The 19,279-nt window shown below is 36.4% G+C and overlaps 3 protein-coding genes across 3 annotated transcripts; 2 read left to right on the top strand and 1 right to left on the bottom strand.

Annotated features, from left to right (window-relative positions):
* The first annotated feature begins 124 nt into the window (after positions 1–124).
* LOC110794065 (uncharacterized) lies at positions 125–6,561 on the top strand. The gene is made up of 3 exons (XM_021999005.2): positions 125–293; positions 661–939; positions 5,862–6,561. The coding sequence occupies exons 2-3, from the start codon at positions 693–695 to the stop codon at positions 6,092–6,094; spliced, it is 480 nt and encodes a 159-aa protein (XP_021854697.1). The 5' UTR covers positions 125–293; positions 661–692; the 3' UTR covers positions 6,095–6,561.
* A 584-nt stretch (positions 6,562–7,145) lies between these two features.
* LOC110794063 (uncharacterized) lies at positions 7,146–16,795 on the bottom strand. Its single transcript, XM_021999004.2, has 7 exons — positions 16,436–16,795; positions 14,257–14,312; positions 13,292–14,157; positions 11,171–11,366; positions 10,878–11,063; positions 10,382–10,758; positions 7,146–7,567 (listed from the first exon to the last, which is right to left on the bottom strand). Exons 1-7 carry the CDS (start codon positions 16,651–16,653, stop codon positions 7,427–7,429), a joined length of 2,040 nt encoding a protein of 679 aa, XP_021854696.2. The 5' UTR covers positions 16,654–16,795; the 3' UTR covers positions 7,146–7,426.
* LOC130468000 (uncharacterized) lies at positions 16,776–19,276 on the top strand. Its single transcript, XM_056837281.1, has 3 exons — positions 16,776–17,426; positions 17,583–17,667; positions 17,914–19,276. The coding sequence occupies exon 3, from the start codon at positions 17,957–17,959 to the stop codon at positions 19,274–19,276; it is 1,320 nt and encodes a 439-aa protein (XP_056693259.1). The 5' UTR covers positions 16,776–17,426; positions 17,583–17,667; positions 17,914–17,956.
* The last annotated feature ends 3 nt before the right edge of the window (positions 19,277–19,279 follow it).

Below are 19,279 nucleotides of genomic sequence, written 5' to 3'. Positions count from 1 at the left end.
AGATATTCGGTTAAATATTTTGTGAAAAAATTATCAAAATCCGTGCGTGCACGGGATCTAATCTAGGTAAAACCTAATTAGCCCCTTAATTGAGCTAATTAAACTTCTATCTAATCCATGTTCCTTTTCTTCAATGGCAGATTCAAAGAGCACCTCTTCTCTGCTTTTTCTTTGCCAATCTCTTTTTAGAAACGAATAAGTAAAAAAATAAAATCTGGGTATATATACACAAAAAATAGTAGGGAGTAGTATTGTCATAGTTTCTTTATGTTCTAGTTCAGCAACCTATTCAGGTTCTTCCTCTTCTTCTCCTACTGCAAATTTTTAAACTTCCATAAAACTTATTCGTATCACTTGCTTTGTGGAACCAATTTATGGTTTCTTATTCGAATTTAATTATGAAATATTAGTATAATTCACGGGTTCTGATTACATGAGCTTTTTTTTATTCTACATCTCCAGATTTTATTTTATTTTAATTACAAGATTTTTGCTGTTTGAAACCACAACTTGACACTACTAATAGATTTCAGTTTAATCGTGACATTAATTTAGCATGTGCGTATACTTCGATTAGATTCTTTGTTCGTTCTTTTTGGTATAGAAGTTATATAATCAATGTTGATAAGAATTGATTTGAAATTATAATTATGTTGTCAGTTGTGAGATTTCTATAAAAGGGAAAGACGGGTATGATTGGTGAAGGGGTAATTACAGAGTTGAACAGGAATTCAGCAAATTATTCAAAAGTAGTGGAGGATGTGGTGAGGATAGAGAAGAAAATCTTTCCTAAACATGAGTCGTTATCGAAGTCGTTTGATGATGAACTTCGGAAAAAGAATGGTGGATTAGTTTATGCTTATGTTGATGGTGAAGTTGCTGGATATGCTATGTACTCGTGGCCGTCTTCGTTATTTGCCCTTATTACTAAGCTTGCAGGTTCAATTTTATCCCTCTTTTTGCTGTTTTAATGTTGGATTTCTTTTGTTGCAGTTGTTGTTCATTTATCACTACTCTTTGCTTCAAAGTTTGATTTCTCTTGAATATGTCTGGGCATTGCTTTAGTTTGGAAGTTCTGTGTTACTTGATTGAACATTAAAGATGTGCCTTTACTTTTATTGGTAAAGTAGACTTCCCCCCCAACAGGCAACAGACCCTATCACTCATGCTTCTTCTAAATACTTTTGCCACGGATTATGTAGGTTTACTCATCTTGCACTTTCATTTTGATTAGGAAATTGGATTTTAACTTTGAAGGCAGAATCCATATTATGTAACCCAAACTTCTGTCTCTGATCAAAACCCAAAGTTTAGGCACAGGCACACAATATTTATACTTTCTATATGATTGATCAGATAAATAAATTGAAACTTAAAAGCCAATATAAAGATGATCAGAATACATATACAACTTTCTGTATCGTGGATCAGTAAATATATTGAAATTTAAAAGCCAATATGAAGCTGGTACACGAATTGATACCGGACCTTCAATCTCTGGAGGGGGCTCTCTTATCCAAACCCTCACCTCTTTAAAAGGAAATAAAATTACCTTTATCAAAGGCATTAACCAACTCATCCCTTCCCTTTTTACTCGAGAGAAAGAACAAGGTACACAAAAGATAGCATGAAGGCTTATGTCACCCTTTAGGATGATCCGTAAGCTGATCTATCTTTGCAATGCTTGTTTAGTAGGAATGCTTTTCAAGTTATCATGTTTGAGCATGATATCAATGAAACCCTTTATGAATTGTTATCCTATCAAATCTAGTAGCTAAGGCCTCAGTTTGTTTCACCTAAAAATGTTGCAAGCAGTCCCTAGAATGCCAAACTAATGCTTTCAAGCTTAGATCACCATGCCAATGACAAACTCAATTTTTTTTTCAATAACCTTATATGCATTTTCTTAAGCATGATGGCACTTGCATGAACTTGTTACTTGTACTTTAAAGGTGTTGAATGAAATGTGTACTCTCACGAAAGACTGCCTTCATTATTAATCAAAACCAAGGTGTTTTTTGCGACTGATCAAAACCCAAAGTTTAGGCTCAAATTACATGGAACAGGCCACCAGGGTCACCTTATCTCATTATTCTTTCTTATTGCTATTGGTTAGCATGGCGCTGCACCACTTTTTAAGCGCACCTGAGAATGAAGGCAATGGCCACCTTAAGGGGTGGCAAGTTCCAAATTGTCTGTGTAACAGCAGTCAAGAAAGGTGTATTTTAATGTTTTTCTTAAAAATTTGGACAGCTTTCATTCACCTCTTTTCCTTGCCTCACACATTGACCATTAGAGGTAAAGCAGTCATGACATTTGCCAGATGAAATTTTGTACTTGACAGGGATAATTATTTGACAACCTTTTTCCTTGATGCATGAGTGCTTCCTCTACGTGTAAAAGGTTCACCTTCTCCATTATTTCTTAGTGCCTCCAAGCTGTAGTACAGCTACTACGCTCTTTCTGTTGTGCTATTCGTTCAAGAATGTCTCCGGGTGTGTTCAGATTGTGATCATGACTTTCAAGATTTCCAAGTTCAACCAATTTTTCCAATTCTATCCTACCCGAGACCATCAACATGTCAATAACATCCACATTTTCCTTATACACGTGCTTGAGCTTTGAATTGTGAAGTGTTGTAAATCAGGGAGCTTGTAACACGTTTGTCTTTTTTTTTTTTTTGCCAAATAAAAATTGTTATTATTTACCAAGAGTGGACAATACAACCAAACACCAGAACAACTAGGCTTAGTAGTAACAATTTCCCCCACTTTCTAGGAAGGGTTTGTAACACATGTTTGTGATCATGACTTTCAACATCTCCGAGTTCAACCACTTTTTCCAGTTGTATCCTACCCGAGACCATCAATATGTCATTAATATCCACATTTTCCTTGTAGGCTTGTTTGAGCTGTGAATTGTGAAGTGGTGTAAATCAGGGAGCTTGTAACACATTTTTGTTCCAGAAAAATCCTCATTTTTTCCTAACTTGTCCCATTCTTGATCACCCACTTCACCCTTCCTTTTTTTTAAGGAAACACGGTTCTGCAATTTAATATGCCCTGGCTTCACTGAATCATTGTAACACTTTAGATTCCTTGAAAAAGGTCCATGGGGAAATTTTCCCTTGTGAATTTATATAGCATGAAGCTTATTATGAGTAGTTGATATCTACCATTCTTTAGCTAAGCACCATTAAGAGGAGGTAAGGTACATTACCAGCCTATTTAAGTGGCACAGCTGTAGTTGACCGTTTTCTACAATTCAACAGTTTCTGTAATAGGATAGAGTGGGTTGGTTCGATTTCCATGAACACACGAACAGAGCCTTTTCCAGTAGGTAGAGAACTATAAACCAAGGCCAAGATGCACATGTGCAACTTTGGTGTATATAGGCTTACAAAAGAGTTCTAGATCCTAATGAATCAGATTACAAACTTACTTAAGTTCTAAGCAAAAATCAACTCCTAAATGAACTATGATTCCTTTTGAAAGGAAATGAATTCGTAATCGAATTTGAAACACCTAAAACAAATTCGAAAAGCAACATGGAATCCAATTACAAAATGAGTGTACTAAGGTGTTTTAAACCCAAAAATCGCATCCCGGATAGAATGGTAAAAACACGGAATCTAAGTTACTAATTAAGCTATTAGAAGAGAGTCACGCATGCTCCTGCATCAAGACATAAATGTCATGAAAGAATAGTTAAAATTCTCTTGTAGTGCATGTCAAAGTGTATAAATATAATTATATAGTCTAAATCATTAATTGTCCTATGAGTTTCTGGGTCACTTGGGTTTCTTAGCTTGTACGCCTTAGTGAGTTGGATAGCCTAGTGCAAACAACTTCACGAACTTTACTGAAACTACTATTACTTTTAAATGCTCTTATAAACCATTTCAACCATATAGCAAGCATCAGCTTACCCCATAATGTTTTTGAGGGTAGTAGCTTTTGTTTAACCAAATCCGTGTGTTTTGTGTCCTTGCTATCTTTTCACATTTGACATAGTCTTAATCATCCAGATTTGCTTATTTCTGCCATTTTTGGCAAGCCTCCCCATCTTTGTTCCTGGAAGCTTAAATAATCCACTATTTTTCTTCTTCACATGCCATGGCACTCTGACTAAAGAGCACTAAAATGTTAGCATTATAAGCCTTATGACCACTAAAAATTTCATGAAAGCTCATATATCTCCTTATGGAAATAGAAATTCATCCATCCAGATCCAGATCTCTTATACCTCTAAAGAGGCTCTGTCCTGCTTGGGTTAGGGGTCAAATGTACATAACCTTAACCTTATGATATGCAATGAAGTTCTGCTCATTCATATTAAGGTTATGTTTTCCACTTATTTGAAAGTCAGATAAGTTCAGATAAGATAAGATAAAGGTCTAATAAGTTTGAAAAGTTATACTTTATAAGTTCTATTAAGGTCTAATAAGTTTCAACAAGATCTAGTAAGGTCTAATAAGTCCAGGGCTAATGAGAAAATAAGGTAAGGGCTAATAAGAAGATATAAATAAGATAAGATAAAGACTAATAAGTTAAGCTAAGATATAATAAGATAAGGTAAGATAAGTAAAATTCACGTGAAGGGAACACAACCTAAATATCTGCAATATTTTGTGAAATAGTACTCCCTCCTTCCTGGAATACTCGCACCGTTTTGACTTTTTGCATTATTCACATAATTCACTTTGACTTGTTTTATTTCTATTATATGAAATAAATGTTTGTATATAATATGTTGTTGGCTTCATCTTAATATATATTTTCAAAAATGTTAATATTTTATAAGCTTTTATAATTTGTAGTAAAAGATATTGGTGGTCAAAGTTGTGCATTGACAAGCGTGTCCAGTCAAAACTGTGCGAGTATTCCGTGACGGGGGGAGTAATTAATAATTCCTCACTTAGCACATTTTAGATGAAATCTAAAATCAAGAACGCTTTAAAGTGACTCTCAAAATTACTCTAGGAAATTCATGGAGTCGGCATTGAAGAGGAGAGATAGTGGATCACCTTGTTTTAGTCTTCACCATAAAAAATGTTGGAATGGATCACCGAATTATTAATTTGTTTTTCTGAGCGAAATTGAATGGGTCATCCTGAATATATACTTCTTTATCCGATGATTATGTTCTATGTATTTCTGACTTGTTTTAAAACCAGATCTTGCCTCCCCCATCATACTGCAGAATTACGGATGTTAGGTGTTTGTGCCTTTGATCTATCATAACTGACGTGGAATGTGTTGTTTCTATTCTCAAATACTTGTGTATATCTGATCCTTAACGAAATTAGAATTGGTATTTTGCTGTGAGCTGTCTGAGTGTTTTTGTTTGTTGCTGATGGCTTTTATGAGCCATTTAGTTTCAATGTTCAACCAATTAATTAAAGCTGGAATTGTGGACAAAATATGGACATAGGTGATTAGTACAGATGATTGATAATAAGTTCTTCCTATTAGCCGCCTTCATTGCTTCTTATGGTTGGAAAGTTGACAGTGTGTACTTTGTAGACTGTCGTGCTTGGTTGAACCTAAGGTCTTTCATTTTCTCCAAGTAGTTGATGAACCCATTTTTCAAACCTCTTATTTTTAGGTTGACGTGATTTGTGATGCATGTTTGATTACCGGATTAAAATGCCAATAGCCAAGACGATGAGCTAAAGTAGGTTGTGTCGTGTTCTGACTGCCTCATTTGAGATATTTAATATTCATGTTTTTGGGGATTTTAAGTAGAAAGTTGTAGTCTGTTGTTAGGGCTGCGACACTAAAGCTCTGTTAGTTTATTACTGAAAAACTTATTTGTGTCTCTTTTATTTTAATCAATTTTTCCCCTTGGTTGAAAACTAGTGAAAGAGAAATATAGAAGGCAAGGGTATGGCGAAGCGCTGCTCAGAGCAGCAATTCTAAAATGCCAATGTAGGAAAATTCAAAGGATATCCCTCCATGTGGATCCCTCGAGAACTCCTGCTGTGGATCTTTACAAGAAACTTGGTTTCAAGATAGACTCTTTGGTAGCAAAGTATTATTCAGCAGATCGAGATGCGTATAGCATGTATTTAGAATTAAGCAACAGTGAATGATATGGAGCCTCTCCTGTTTGAATTGTGTGGTAAGTGGTTCTGAATTTTCATAAGATTCAGACCGGGAGAAGATAATCAGAGTTTTTCCCATCGAAAAACTTGTTAATTAGTGATTCATTTGTATAATTTTTTCCGTTATACAAATAGTGGGGTGTGCAGTTTAAATCTGGTTAGAGTTTTGGTGTTGAAATGAACAAGATTTTGCCTCTTTCTTGAGTGGTGGAGTAGAAAATAACATATTGCAGGAAATCCTGTGAAAGATCAAGTACGGAATTGCGTCATTTGCAATTTCTCATGATGTTTTCTGGGAGGATTGTGGGTTTCTAAATTGTAAGGACAGCTATATTTATGATGTACCAGCATTTCCATCATCACAAATTGTTAGGTTCAAGAACATGTATGGTGTTGTATGGTATACTTACCAGTTTCTTTTTTTTACCAATATATTTCTACTATGGAGTTCCGGATGGTAAAATTTCAACACAATCCCCATCACCGCCGACGGTGGGTCACGTTTAATTCGATTCCCAAATGACCAATCTTATTCACCAAACCCGCCCCAATAACATCATTATTCGTAATGCGTTCAGACAAAGAAAGAACAAGATACACTTTATGGCATTTATTTTCACAAGAATAACATTTCATCCTTCTTTTTCGAAAATTACATAGGGACAACACTTAATTATCCTCAACTCATAAACAGACTCATAAAAACACAAGAAAACTACAACATATCACCAATAGCATCATTGCAAAAGATCTGAAGAAGACCAAAGTCAAGGGAGAGTGGTTGAAGTTTTGTTTGAAGCAAAAACAACTAAGACCTTGCCACTTTTATGGGACTCATAGGATCTCTGCTGCGCTACACCCTGAAACTGGCGCAACATACTTTGCAAAGCAACTCCCTCGTTTTATTCCTTTTGCAATTGTACCATTATAGCCTTTGCTATTGGAGAAGCCATCTTAGCATCAAATATTATCATTGTTTCCTTTCGAATAAGGGATGCCATCTTAGCAGTTAGCAACTTCACTGTGGGGATGTCTATAATGAATTAGAAACCCATCAATTTATATTTATAATATAAGAGATTATTTTTGTATATATATCCAAACACTAAAATTCTCAATTAATCTACTAACACAAAGACGCAAAATGTACAATCCTCGAATTAACTAGGCAGAGCATTTTACAAAACTACAATCAAGTGTTGCTCGAAACAACTGCATCGCGACAATGACTGAAGTAGTATGTCATCAGCTGGATGTGAAACAAAGTAAGCTATGGCAAGAGGGGCTTCATAATGTATTGAATTAAAGCCATGACAAGATTCAATTGTCCTCTTCAGATTCAAGAAGAGGCAGGATGCTCAATGCAGAAGAGCCAAGATGCATACCACGAACAAGCCCACCATAGGAAACCTTAATCTTGTGGCATAGAACCAAGATAGAATCCCATAGTGCAGTTCTTCCCTGAAGGATAGAAAACAGGGCAGAAAGCTGAGACTTTCGAAAAATATCCACCAATAAATGGCCAAATATTTTATATAAACAACCTTGATCATAGCAGAAGACAAACAAAACCAAAATATGCATTGCAAAAAGAGGATGAAGAAAGTTCGACAATCAACATTATGAATACTTCTACAGTGATAAAATAGAATTACGTTGAAAGAAAAGCAAAGGGGAAAAAAAGGGTTAAAACTGTGAACAATTTTTTTAGGGTGGGGGGGGGGGGGGGTACAATGGGTCGTTTGCGGTAAGTTCACTCTAGTATTTAGACCAACCTCACGTTTGGGATTAGTACTTAATACCTCAGCATTGTTGCATTGGAAAACCTCTCCTTTGGATGCTTGATCTGCCTGACCCTCGATCCTAACATCTAAACAAAGGCCAGCCCAACTTAACTTCCACATGCTTTAGCAATGAGTCGTGTGCACTAACTCTAGTATTTAGATCAACCTCATTTTTTGGATTAGTACTTTATACCTCATCATTGTTGCATTGAATAACCTCTCTTTCGGATGCTTGACCTGTCGACCCTTGATCCTAAACGTCTTACCAAAGGCCAGCCCAACTTAACTCCTTAATTACTTCTGTTTATTTGGGTGGGGTCGAAAAGGATGTCTCAAAGTGACTTTTAGGTCTTATTTTCCTTTGGCATAACTGGCCTTCGCGTTTAGGTTGCTGAGTATTACTAGCTAAGTAGCTAGTCTTGTTTGCACCAGAACTTCCAGTTTGTATAGAAATTAAAGTAATATCGGTAGATGATGTTTCCATCACTAATCCATTACATGTTGATTAATTAATTCAAAGGAATTCCTATAGTTAAAGAACGTGTGTCTGTTGGCTGCTAAGTCAATAAGTATGTTGCAAAGTATAAGGAGTTGAATGGAGTTAGTGTATCAATTAGTTTGTGTGTTAACCATGGGAATATGGAATTTTGCTTAGACCATGGGAATATGGAATTTTGCTTCCCTTGTTATAGACTTGTGTGTCATGCGCTTATGCCTATATATGGCTTATGTTGTGGCTAATTTAAATGGAATGAATTAAGTAGTTTTCTTAACTACTCTCTTTCCTCTCCCTTACACTTTGTTTGGATATGGGACATAGGGAGGGAAAGAAGCTCCCTTGTATAAGGGGTTGGGGGAAGGAAGGGGAGGGAGGATCCCTCCTAAATTGGCGAGATTTGGAGGGAAAATGGAGCTCCACCTTCCTCCCCTTTCCCTCACCTTCGTTTCCCTTTATCTGACAATACAACAAAGTGTTAATATATACTTCCTATGTTTCCTTTTAGTTGCAACACTTTGTTTTTCCCACTTGTCAGTGCATAACTTGAACAATTCATATCTTTAATTATCGAGAAGCAAAAACTATAAAAAAGTTGGTATTCAGAAAATACATTTTAAGACGAATCTAACAAGATCCCACATGGATATATCTTCTTTAAGTATAGATCATAAAAAATAAAAATAAAAATAGATTATGTGAATAGTGAAAAAAACAAAGTGCTGCAACTAAAAAGAAACGAAAGAACTATTTTACAAAAAACATGGTATCGCAGCACCGAGAAAAGAGGACAAAAGCAGTTTCTAATCTCAATATCACAGTGGATAATAATTGTGGAAGGAAAGGGAGCGGGAGGGAAGAGTGAGCTTGCATTATCCTATCCAATCTTCCCTCTCTCGTACTTTATCCATCTTACTTTTACACTCACTCATCTTTTCAAACATTATTAAACTAATGGATAACCAAGTCGAACAAAGAAAGAGAAAGGTAATATCTTGGATTTAAAACTTATGGTGTGTTTTGATGACAATGGTGGAGGCAAACGGAAGGAAGAGGAGGAAAAAGTGCAAAAGGTCTTGCGTGCACAAGGTGTACAATAAATTTATTGTACACCAAGATAACTTTTACCCATTTTTTTGGAACTTTAACCTAGTTTTGTTTAACTTTTATATTAGTAAAATAATAGTTGATAGAAAACATATTAAAGGTTTAAATGATTAATTTTATACATTATTAGTGATTTTGAAGAAATAATTTTTACTAAAATGAAAAAAACTTATCACTAAAAAATTAATAACTTTTACCTATATAAGCTTAACTTTAAAGCATTTTGTGTTAACTTTTACTTAGATGTACAATATTTATTGTACACCCGTTGTAAATAAGAATTTGTGAAAAAAGCGAGGTCATATTTTCCTCCAAAATTTTCCAAATATTTAAAGGATTTGGATTGTCACTATTCATGCTATCTTCCCTAGAATGGCCAAACAACCAAAATGACATCTCTCTCTTTTATGAGCTTCCACTTGTTTAACTACACTTTACACAGTAATAACTAAAATCCTATGCAAAAAGATAAATGTCTTTACATTGATTGATTGACAATTTTTTTCTATAGGCCTACAAGCTTTACGAACTTCCCAACACCGAAAAGAGGTTCTCAGGGTCTATACAACTATACCTGATTAAATATGATGACAATTAAAGAAAAGAATCACTTCAAAAGAACACAACTTTCCTATAGGCCGGTTTTCATTTTTATTTTCCAAGTAGTACATAAAAATTGTAGCTCTAAGCAGCATGAGCACACATAACAATCAGGGAATTCTATCTGCCAAGCAAACTGACTCTGATACAAACGAAGTAACAGGGTGAGCAACAGACAGATATGACAACTATGCAGCACAAACAACTTCATAACATCAACCAATTAAATAAACCAATCTTCTTTAAAAATAAGGAGGAAAATAGAAAAGTTTCAGTTGATAACTTTACCTGAAGACAGAACTGCAACTTTTTATCCCAATACATCACGAATACAGGTGGGCATTGTCTTCCAATCACCAAGACAAAGGATCCTGGATGAAGTATTGAGGGGACAACTGATATTACAGCTATATACTTCTCTGGAAACCTTTCTTTAGGAGGCAGAACTCCAAGGAATAAAGGATTCTTGCTAGACAGAGCTCCAGAGTAGGATGACGGATCAACATGTAACATCCATTTTGGATACTCCAGGAAAGCACAAAATAGATATAATAGCAAATGTGAGTCAGATGGAAGCTCAAGAGTCCACTTCTTCTTTGCTTTATCAGAAGCCACTTCTTTTCGCATGTACTCGTAATTCTTCAAGCAAGTTCCTTCAGCCAATTCTGTAAAAATAACAAGTGGAAAACTGACAGTTAAGGTTTGAAATCCACCAAATAATGATCTAAACACATCTGGTGCCAGGGAAGCTAAACAATATTTCCGACGATAAATATATGCGTACCCTTAATTCTTTGCACTGTATATTCAGCTGGAACACTGCTTTGTGGTAGCAAACCCTTGATTAACTCTCCCTTTGTCAAAGCAAGCAGCCTTTGGTGCTCTGTGATGGCGTCCACACACTCCTGTATGATAAGAAGAAATGAATTCTGCTGTGGGGTTTGCTGCTGATTGGCTGAACCTAACTTCTCTGAAGAAAATTAAAATAAAGGGGGGAAATGTGTGATCGTCAGCATCATGTTATACGAAAGAAATATAAACATTTAAATTGAGAAAAGTCAGGAAAGGGGGGCTCACGAGTGGATGCATCTAAAGCTTGCACAAGGTAAGCCCGTAGCTGGTGAAGAAGTCCATCTTCATCCGGGGAGAATGCTGGCTGCCATTCCTTAGCACGATCTGACGGAGACATGGTAGGAGCTCCAGTATCAGAAGAATCACTACCTACTGAAGTAACTCTAATTGATATTCCTAATTTAGCAGCTGCTTGCATTACCTGATAACAAATATTGTGTAAGAAAGCAATCAGAGTCTTAGAAACACATGGATCTCATAAATGATGAATGGGCCAGGAGAGAGGCAGAGAGAGAGAGAGAAGGGGCTCTAAATGATGATAAAGTTTCCTCCATTTTGCATAGTATGAGGCTATGAGACACACTTTAATTGAGTGGCTTGCTATTGTCAGTTGTCAAACCAGAGATCAAAGTTCTATGGCACTAATTTGGAAGAATAATCCCAAGGAAAGTAACCATCTTCTACAACAACAACAACAACAACAAAGCCTTAGTCCCAAAATGATTTGGGGTCGGCTAACATGAATCGACATAGGAGATCGTCAATGTGACCAATCAAACAAGACAGTAACGGGAAGTTAAAAGAATAAACAAGGAAGAGGAGGAAAGTGAAAGTAATGAAAGTAAAATAAGAGGTAAATATATACATTTCAGATAAAATATTGTAAGGGATAGTAAAAATAAATAAAGTTTAAAACGAGAAAAGTAAAAATAAATACAATAAGTATATTTGAAAATAGCATATAAAAGTGAGCCTTGAAGAAGAAGGAAAAAAAAAGGGTTTGCAAAACGCAAGAAGTAAACTAAGAGAGTCAAAATGGAAGATGAATAAGTCAAATAACGTCATCAATATATATTCTCTCCCTCCACTCTATCCTATCCAACGCCATATTTTCCTCAATCCCAAGTAGGCTCATATGATGCTCAATCCCCTTCCTCCAAGTTTTCTTAGGTCTTCCCCTACCCCTTGCAATTCTATCACTTTGCCACCCTTCTAGCCTCCTAATCGGGGCATCACTTGATCCCAAAGAGATAAGGCAACTGTAAGATTAGATTACCCACTGACGCAAGTTGAAAAAATCGGAGCTTGGAAGAACAAAAGCAACCCTAGTTCTCAACGTATGGAGCTAGCATTTTCCATAGATTTAAAAGAAAAATCACCTACGACCCGATAATCTGGTTAACTGAGACAATGTCCTACTCCGTACAAAGTAAAGCTCAAGTAAAAGTAAAACACAATTGAAACAATGAGGAATAACATATATAGCAGGAGGGGTCCACCATCACAACAAGAGCTACTATCACAAAAGACCATACTACCAGCAAGTTGATTTTAAGTCCATGTTTACACAACATATTCCACTCTTGTCAGGTCAAACTGAATTATTAAAACTCACTCAACCGTACTAGACCAAAGACCTGTCCTCCTGTGACTTAAACTGAATCAGAAAATAACCCTCGTCTTGGAATAAAGAAAATGAATAACAATCCAAAAATAACCTGTTGCTTAAGTGAATCGATTTGTTTATGTATCAAATAATCCAACATTCCAACTGATTATATCATACCATATCTGCATTACAAATATGCAACTACAAACCATATAACCAATGTAACAGGAACTAGAACATAGATGGATTCCAAAGGAAAATTTTCAATCATTTCAAATTTTAATAAATGAAAATAAAAATATATCCCATAACTGTGATTTCCCATAAAATTTTAATAAAGGAAAATATATTAACTGTGATTTCCCATAAAATTCAAATACCAACCACACAGAAGTTGCTTTCAAGTCCATATTTACACAACATACCTCTTTTCTAAATTACAAGTCTCGTCATGCACAGGTAAAAAAAAAATCATAAGTAAAACAGTACAGTATTCATTCGGCTGAGGCAATTACTGATATTATCAGAAAATGTCAAATTGGTTGGATCTGTGTGCTTTTAGTTTAGCTTTGCTTACTCCGTATGCAAAAGGCTAAGTATTACCTCCAAAAAAGACAATTGAAAGCACGAGAACATGACAAATTTAACAAAATGCATAAACTCTCTGCAGGAGGGGACACTCATAAAAAACAGCAATGAACATTAAACTGAAGAATGCAGGGTCAGTGTGCACCAACCTTGTTATGACTATTTTCAATTTTACTTAGCAGAGGGCTTAGTAAAACAGAAGAAAACCATTGCCGCAGATGGTCTCGCCACTCCTCAATCTGCGGGTAGATGCCTAGATGCTCAAAAGCTTCAGTTGTCTCTTCCATTGACATAGGAGCAGGTATATCACTTTCTCCTTTTTTCGGAGGTGTATTATACTTCTGCGAACTAGGTGACATCCGAACAGGCCTCAAGGGTGTTGTTCTCGTTGTTCCAGATGTATTAGCTGAACCAGAAATTGTACTAGGGCTGCTTATACTGAAACCATTTCTAGTAGGAGGAGGAGTTACCAGTTTCTCTGCTGATTCAGTGATTTTCTTGTCCATGTCTGCTAAAAACTGTTCAAAATCGTCTTCTGTCAAAATCTCTTTTGCCGGAGAAGCTCGCTTGTTTGACCAAGGTGTCGACAGCTGGGGTGAGGTAGGAGACAGACCATGAGAAGTAGGAGAATTGGATGATTTTGAAGAAACACCGAATGTTTTACTCTTAACAGGGGTACTGCTAGACTTTTCAGAACCAACTCGTGATAGGCGACTTGAACTACTGGGTTGCTGATGTTGATGGAGTGGGATAAGCGGCCATAAAGAAGCCCGTGAAATGGATACAGGTGGTTTTCTGGACAGCTCTGGTACAACCTTATCAGACTTCTTTACTCCTAGTAGGCGCAATTGTTTATCTGAAAGGCAAGTTTCAACCTTGGTCCCATTAGAGGAAGATGTGACTACTACACCAGCTCCAACTTTAGCTCTCGTAAGGGAAATAGCTTTGACAAGGGTAGCAGAAGCTCCTAAGAAAGCTAAACCCATCGCAATTTTCACTAATGTGACTAATAGATCTGTGGCATAAACACATGAAGTTATCAAAGTGAAGGATGCTTTATATCAGCCATAATATAAAGGAAATACGAAGTATGAAATCATAGTAAAACACTTACAAGCTATCTCTTCAGATACATTCCTGACTTTAAATTTTTCGATGATCCTATATTCCCTTCAGTTGCCCAAAATGGAACAAGAGACGAAATGTCAGACAAGCAAGTGTAAGATCATGCAATTAGGCAAGGGATCTGAATGCATGCCATACAGCGTAACTTGTAAGTGCACTGTGAGTAATATGCACCAGAATGGCATGTCCTCAATAGGGGGCCAGGGGATAAAAGTGTGATTATGTCCCATTTTTGGGATGTGATATACTTCCATTAAACAGAATAAACCTCACAACTTCAGAGGCTAAGGCATCTTGGATTAGCCAAAAGATATTAGTGCCCAAAGGTTTGTAAATCAAATATTGCGCAAAACACATAGTTCAAAAGCTCTACTAACCTAATTGTTCCTATTTTTATGTCCAGCAAATAATGTGTACTCGTATTCTAACACTTCACACCTGAATAAACCATAAAGAGGGCATTTGACATGGGAATGGGACCTAGGAGTAGAGAGTGGGATTGGGAAATAAAATAAAACTAGTTAGTGGCCCGGATGCCACGGAGTTTTGGATATAGTTTGAGTTTCTTTTACTCATTTCAAATTCACTTATAAATTTATTTATATATGCAGTTTGAGAATACAATGAATTTCATTATATATGCAATTTAAGAATAAAATTGGTAACCAACAATCAGTAAACTAAATTTTTGAGTAATTTACATTATTTGTGTAAAACTTTAGTTTCTGTAATATTTTACTTCTAACTTAGAAACTTTTTAAGTTACAATTGTATATTGAGTTACAAAGTCGAAATACATTTCGAAGGAAAAAAGAACACATTTGATTAGCTAAAAGAAAGTGCAACATTGTTTTTTTCTATTATTTTCTCTGTTAATTTTATAGTTTTATGTTTGATTTAATGAATTAAAAATGAAGAAAAAAAAATTTGTTATCATAAGTTGTTACTCAAATACATAAATTTGGGGAATTAAATTTTATACATACATCAACACGAATTTGGGCATCAAATTTTATGCATACATAAAAACGAATTTTCTCTTTTTTTAATTGTTTTAGGGATATAAGTTGTATTGTTGGAGTGATGGATAAAACTTTGCATTAACATATGAGAGTTCATGAGTTCAATGTAATAAACAATAATGTGTGCATAATTGTGTATGACGTGGCGCGGTGACGCCATGTCACTTCCAAGTCATCACGACATATGGTGAGATGGCATAATTTGCCTTGGAGTGTTAATAATATATATAGAAAGTCCCATTCCCTATTTCTCTTGTTTCGTGGGTGTTGGAAAATTGAGAATAAACAATAAATGCTACACAACCACCCTTGCTAATAAACTCCTTTCGTCTTTTTCATTAAGAGCAAAAGGGTCAAATTCTATTACTGCTCCCCTTACACAACCACCCCCTAGGTATTACTTTGCGAGGAACAGAAAGAAAATATGCCCAAGCATCAAGCATCCGCCCTTTACTCACAATCCCCAAAAACAGACATGGGACTTTGAGGACTAGGGATTAAATTTCCTATTCTTACCCTCAACTCCCACAAAACAAATGCCCTGACCTTGACAAATGTGTGGGTAGCAATTGAAATCTCATTAACAGTTTCAGAGTCACAGTAAGATATCTTAGTCATTAAATGCGCTCTACTTCAAATGGACAAAATATAGAAATCTCCAGTAAATTTTCCTTGTTATTTACTTACGGTATGAAGAAACAAAAGGTTCTAAAATGTACAGTGAACATATTTAATCAAAACCTTTCCAAGTATAAGATTCAAGGGATGAACCTTTAGCAATTGATATTGTATAATAGACACTACTTCCATTTCTAAATGTTAGTTACGCTTTCTATTTTCGTCCGTTCCTTTTAGTTGGTTTCACTTCTGCTTTATTCGCATTTTGGCTAAAAAATTTGTGAGTCAAACAGAAATCAAATTGAGTAATCGAGATAAACATTTGTGAGTCTGGCAAATGCAACAATATAAAAAATCCCTAAAATGCAATACCGTCGAAAGGGTAACAACAAATTTTCTTGAAACAATTGTGGAATAGAGAAAAACCCTAATTAAACCTCACAGAAGGCATTGCAAGACAAGTTTAAGAGAAAACAACAATAATTTGTCAAATTTTAATAAACAAGAGAGAGAGAAAAAGGAGAGTACCTGGAAGAGAAAGCAAAGAATGCGGCGGCAGAAGCGGAAGAGAGAATGAAGAGAGTGAGGAAATAAGATAAAGAGGGACGGAGGCTGGTGGAGGTAAGGGCGGCCGAAAGGGCTGGATTTTGGTACACGGCAAACTTTGCAGGTTTTATGAGCGGCGCTGATGGCGAAGAGGCAGCAGCTCCACCGCCACCTTTGTTGTCTCTTCTGCTGCTTTCCATGGTGGCGATGTTGCGTTTAAGGAGTTCAAATACAGAGTTCTATGGATTCCGTCGCCATTGAGGAGAGAGAGAGTTGGGGACTTGGGGGTGCTCACTGAGTCAGTTGCGGAAATGTGAAATGGACAAATTTCAAACAAACAAGTGAAAAACTTTGCCCGCACTACATATAAATTAATTGCAATATAAGCGTAATTTTTATTTAGTAAACCGGTTAAAAACTTAAAACCTACTCGACAATGATGTAGGGTGTGTTCGGTATCATTTTCGGTTTTTAGTTACGTAAAACGGTTTTGATTATTTTGTTATTTTTTCAAAATATCGGTGGTAAAGAGAGAAAATTATTGTGTTAAATTAAAAATCAAATGTCATCAATTGGTAATGTTGTGCACCAGGTGGCATTCATTTGTGCCTCCTCAAATATTTCTTGTGTAAAAGTTAGGCAAATTTGCCAAAAACAACCTTTTAAAGCCATTTTTTTGTGAAAAACAACCTTTTAAATTTTTTTTTTGCCAAAAACAACCTTAAAGTAAAAAAAAGTTGTGAAAGACAGCCTTTGTGTGTTTTCAGGCATTGACCAACAATTTTCCGGTTTGACTTTGGTTGTGCCGGTCACGTGATGTCGTGTTTTGTTAGTGACACCCCTTTTCCCTCCATTTTCCTCCCTATAAAAGACTGAACCTTGAAAACCTTAAAAAAAAAATCTGGAATTCCAAGAGGATGAAATGCAGCGCCATTAATGAAGCTCCAGCCATTAATTCCATCCATTGAATGCTGTAAGTATGAATTTCGAAAGTCATTTTCACCAACTACTTAAATTGAATGTCTTTTTCCATTTTTGGTACAAAATTCTGACCCCAATCTCACTGAATTTTTCCATTTTTGGCTCTGTTTTTACTTGCTCTTTTGAACAACAATGGCGCCCAATAAAGGAAATAGCAAGGCATCAACATCAAAGAAAAGGAAGAGGAAAACGACAGAGTTGGTTGGAAATTACAGACTCATACAGAAATCAAGGTAATTAACAATATTTAAACCCTACATTTTCGTTTTAAAAAAAAATAGGGATTTATGATTAATTAATTAGGATTATCTTATAATTATTGCTTAATCGTGTTCTGAAATCAATGTGTTAGTATTTTAACCTTAAAACACTAAACTGAAAATTTGGTGTATGAATGTTGGATTATTTGTGGTTGAATTTGGTTGTGGTTGGATTAAAATCAAGATATTGAGTAGTGTGTTATTGTATGTGTGCTTCAGGTTTAACGGTAGGATTCACATAGACTACACTTGGTATAAATTGATGGAGCCTATCACGATTAGATTGTTTCACGGGGGTCAGTTTGTAACGAATAATAATAAAACTACGTATGAAAGGGGCGATAATCCTAAGGCGGGGATGGCATTGCATACAAATGTTGACGAAGTATGCTATTTTGAGTTTTGTGATTGGATTAAGAGGGATTTGGGGTATGATGAGGTGGGTCAAATATGGTTTCGGAGGCGTGGTTGTAGCTTAAATGGGAATGGTAGGAAAGAAATAAAGAGTGACGCTGAGATTCCGGATTTTTTGAGCGCACCCGAGAAGGATGGATCGTACAATCTATATGTGGTACATGTTGAGAAGGGGTTTGATCCGAGGAGTAGATTTCCTGCATATGTGAGGTGGTACACTGAGAGTGAAAGTGATACAACTGAGGGAAGTGGAGGAGGGAGTAATTCTGTGAGTGTTGACTCAGCAAGGGGGGCCCCATCTGTTGTCCAAGTGAGCAGCACAGTCAGCCCTAATAGTCAAACCCCTCAGTCCAGTCAACACTCACAACATGTGAACAAGTTGCCCCCACTTACAAATCTGACCAGAAATAACCTACCCCCTCCATCAAATCTGAATCCCTCCCTCATACTCCCATCTATCCCTCAAAAACCATTCTCACTACTAGACCAAGCAGTGAGACAGAAACTGCCCACAGTTTCCCTATTCAAGAGAACCCTTGACCAAAAAAGGGCACAGCTAGGTGTGACTGGTGGAGGTGATGAGGAGAGACTGGTGGTAGCTGGAGTTGAACAAGAGAGAGCTGTGTTTGAGGGGAAGAGAGCTGCTGCAAGTGAGGGGAAAAGAGGTGTGTTTGAGGGGAAGAGAGCTGCTGCAAGTGAGGGGAAAAGAGGTGGGTTTAAGGGGAAGAGAGCTGCTGCAAGTGAGGGGAGAACAGGTGAGGGGGCTGCAGGGGAGGATTCAGTAGCAGAGGGTGGGTGTGAGGACAGTGAGGATAGTGATGTACTCTTGAGTGATAATGACTTTGAGGATGAGAGTGATGATGATCTATTTCATGAGTTTGTAGATCATGAAATTAGTGAAGATGTTTGTAGGAGTCTGGGTGCACTGACAGGGGCAGTGGGTGGAGTGGTTGAAAAAAATGATTCAGATGAAGAGGGTGAAGTTGGTGAGCAAGAAATTGGTGATGATGTGGAGCTAAATGACAGTGATGGTGAGGTTGTAAGTGTTATAGGGTCAGATGATGAAGGCCCTAACTACCCTGTGTTTAATCCTGCAGTAGATTTCAAAGGTAGTGTGGAGTTGTGGAAAGGGTTGAAATTTCCCTCTAACATAATTTTGAGGAATTGAAGG

Source organism: Spinacia oleracea, chromosome 2 (assembly GCF_020520425.1).
Source record: "Spinacia oleracea cultivar Varoflay chromosome 2, BTI_SOV_V1, whole genome shotgun sequence".
NCBI lineage: Eukaryota > Viridiplantae > Streptophyta > Magnoliopsida > Caryophyllales > Amaranthaceae > Spinacia > Spinacia oleracea.
Note: the sequence above shows the minus strand (reverse complement) of the source record. Positions and strands in the feature narration are given on the sequence as shown.

What these genes read in the sequence shown, in the direction of transcription:
- LOC110794065 (XM_021999005.2), top strand. Translation starts at nt 693, where the DNA reads ATGATTGGTGAAGGGGTAATTACAGAGTTGAACAGGAATTCAGCAAAT. An exon ending in CCTTATTACTAAGCTTGCAG is followed by an intron (nt 940 to 5,861) that starts GTTCAATTTTAT and finishes GTTGAAAACTAG; the next exon opens with TGAAAGAGAAATATAGAAGG.
- LOC130468000 (XM_056837281.1), top strand. Translation starts at nt 17,957, where the DNA reads ATGGAGCCTATCACGATTAGATTGTTTCACGGGGGTCAGTTTGTAACG.
- LOC110794063 (XM_021999004.2), bottom strand. Translation starts at nt 16,653, where the DNA reads ATGGAAAGCAGCAGAAGAGACAACAAAGGTGGCGGTGGAGCTGCTGCC. An exon ending in TGTATCTGAAGAGATAGCTT is followed by an intron (nt 14,158 to 14,256) that starts GTAAGTGTTTTA and finishes TTTATGCCACAG; the next exon opens with ATCTATTAGTCACATTAGTG. An exon ending in AGTTGCAGTTCTGTCTTCAG is followed by an intron (nt 7,568 to 10,381) that starts GTAAAGTTATCA and finishes TCTATCCTTCAG; the next exon opens with GGAAGAACTGCACTATGGGA.